We start from the raw sequence: 2,861 nt of genomic DNA on the forward strand, positions 1-2,861 counted from the left end.
AAAATTCTGACCTTGGCAGATTATATAAGGGGGCCATTCGGAAGCAGGCTACAACTGCCCTCTTCCTCTGCTTAGAGAGTAGTTTATGCCATACAGCCTTTTTAGATCTCTGAGGATGTTCCACCTGAGGTAAAATGACACAAATAAATAAATATTTATATCCCAAACTTTACCTCAAAAACATAGTATTAAACGGCTGCACCTTTTAAGTAACCTACATTTGGAATTCCGATTCCAAAAGTACCCTAAAATTATTATGGAAAAGTCCATATCCTAAAAGTTACCCAAAGCTAAATTTGAGATAGTTTTAAATGCTTCATAATTTGCTTAGTAAAAATATCATATTTTCCCAATAGCATGTACTTCAGAAGCTATGTCATCTCTAAAATTGAAGAAACATAAAACCATTCTATATAAAATCATTTTGTTCCCCTCTCAAATTTTTCCTTGGTTCTTTATGGTTCCTTTTGGTTCTAAAACATCTTTTCTGCCTATACAATGAAAATTACCCCATTCTTATTTATGTATCCATTGGAACCAAGTTTATCATAAGAGCTATAGCAATAAACACAAATAGAGTCAGTGAAAGAAGATTCTAATGAAAATTCTTCTGTTACGTAATATGACAAGATACAGAGATGACAAGGCTTGTGAACACAGTATTAGGAGTAAGAGGGTTTAATTTTGCAAAAATGTTAAAATACATAATAACTATTTTGTTAGATAGGGACAAATGAGAATTCAAAAGTTGCAATAAAAGATGCAAGCAAGCGATTTCTTTAATTAATGGTGTTTGAAACGCCAAGAAGAAAAAGAGATTGATTATAAGGATTAGAAAGAAAAAAATCCCAACATATGATTCTAAATTAATTAGTAATCTCTAGGCAATTGAGCACTGTACTTCCCAGACTGTAATATCTCCAGTTCAAATGTTTAGATTTCTGAAAGAAATAAAAATGTTATGTTAGCTAAAAAAGTAAAACTGAATTTATTATTCTTTGCAGTAAAGGGTCAAAATATGAATTCAATAATGTCTGAAGAAAACATTAACAATGTTTAGACTACAGTGGTTTAGGAATTTTAACAAATTTGTTTAATTAAAAAGCACTTATATCTGTGACCCTTTTCCTCCCATAGGATCAATAAATATTTTTTGGACAATTATCCACTTCAATTTTCTTCTTGATGAGTGTGTTAAGTGAAAAAAAAAAAAACAAAACAAAACACTGCTGAGCTTTAACGAGGTAGATGAAAACAGAATCAAGAGCAGTGTTATTCAATTAGATCCAACACATTTCCATTTAGAGTTGCATTTTGAGATCCAAATCTGTAAACGGTAACTTTTTATGGTAATATGGCATTCTGAATGGCATAGGTGACAGTCAACAAACATACATTAGGTACTCGGGCATTGAAGATACAGAAGAGAACACAACAGAAAAAGTTCCTGCCATCATGAAGCTTCTTATTTGGCAGGGCCTTTTATCATTCAAGGAAAGATCTTAAATAGTGGACTTTCCTATAAATCAAGTAAATAGTTATCTGTAAGATCTGGAACGCAAAGGCGAACACCAAGATGTACCTTGTAACTGTGTGAATGTCTTGATGTGCTGATGTGTTAGCTTGACTAGAGTTGGAGTATTAGCAAATTCAAAGGAGACGGCCTACTCTCATGAGAAAAGTTACCAGATGTACAGTACAAAATACCCATCTGAAAAAGGTTGCTGATACTTGAGATAAATTAAATCAAGTATTTCCTATTACACCAACTGCTTTTCCACTGACCCTAGCAAGTTAAAATGTGCTTTGCAAACTACACTGTGACTCAGTTACAAATAAGTATTATCATGGGGCATTCAAGGCACGAATTCTACACACAGATATCTCACACTGTTTTCTATTCCTGATAACGGACAGTTTCTTTTTACTCAAAAATCCTCCTCTCATGATAAACCTATCCTGCCATATCCTTAATATTTTGAAGAATACTTGGCCCTAACTAAAATCTGGTCCCCTATCTTTTTCTAGATAATTCCTATTTGTCCTTTAAGATTTACACAGGGATCACCTACGTCAGACCTACATTAAGTTGGGCTCCTCTTCTACCTTCTTCAGCACATCTATGTCCCAGCACATCCGTATCATTACACATTTATCTGTTTAGGTGTCTACATCCTCTATTAGAGCATGAGACACTCGAGCTTGGGGACAGTACCCAATCCCCAGGACTTGCTGAGTATAAAGCCACCATATGCCACTGTGCATTCAGTAAATATCCAAGACATGAATGGTTGCTTAGTAAGATGAATCTCATTTGAGAAATGTCATCATTCATCATGATTGGCTGTATCCATGAATATATAATACTATAGGAATATAATATCAGATTTCAGTAAGCTTTATTTAATGTATCTAAAATTCATTCAAGCAAATCTAGATACGTGCATGAAAACCAGGAAAAATTAAAAACTTATGGTAGAGGAATGCTGCCAGAAATAGTCCTATAGTAGCCGTTTAATTAACATTTAATAATCTTCTTAAATATGTATATAATTCTGGATACACAACTCTTTAACAACTTAAAATGTCATACTTCAAGTCTGGTCATCTGCTGATTGATAATTTGTATCTATTTAATATTTCCTGAAAATACTATAGGGAGCTGGGGAACCTGTAGCCTTGGGGTCACATGTGGCTTTCTGGATCCTTGAGTGCAGCCTTTTGACTGAATCCAAATTTTATAGAACGAATCCTTTTAATAAAGGGGCCACACTTGGGGATCTGGAGGGCCACATGTGGCCCCAAGGTTCCCTACCCTTACACCAGTGGGGCATTTGAGTAAGCGAGAAAGAAATCAAAAG

General features: G+C 34.4%; 1 protein-coding gene across 1 annotated transcript in view; it reads right to left on the reverse strand.

Moving 5' to 3' along the window:
- Positions 1–2,861, reverse strand: part of RYR2 (ryanodine receptor 2 (cardiac)) — a 509,242-nt gene that overhangs the window by 105,016 nt on the left and 401,365 nt on the right. The window contains 1 exon segment of the mRNA XM_012660153.1: positions 12–124. Within this exon segment, the coding sequence (XP_012515607.1) occupies positions 12–124 (113 nt within the window).

The sequence above is a fragment of the Propithecus coquereli genome, unplaced genomic scaffold (genome assembly GCF_000956105.1).
Source record: "Propithecus coquereli isolate 6110/MARCELLA unplaced genomic scaffold, Pcoq_1.0 Scaffold66, whole genome shotgun sequence".
NCBI lineage: Eukaryota > Metazoa > Chordata > Mammalia > Primates > Indriidae > Propithecus > Propithecus coquereli.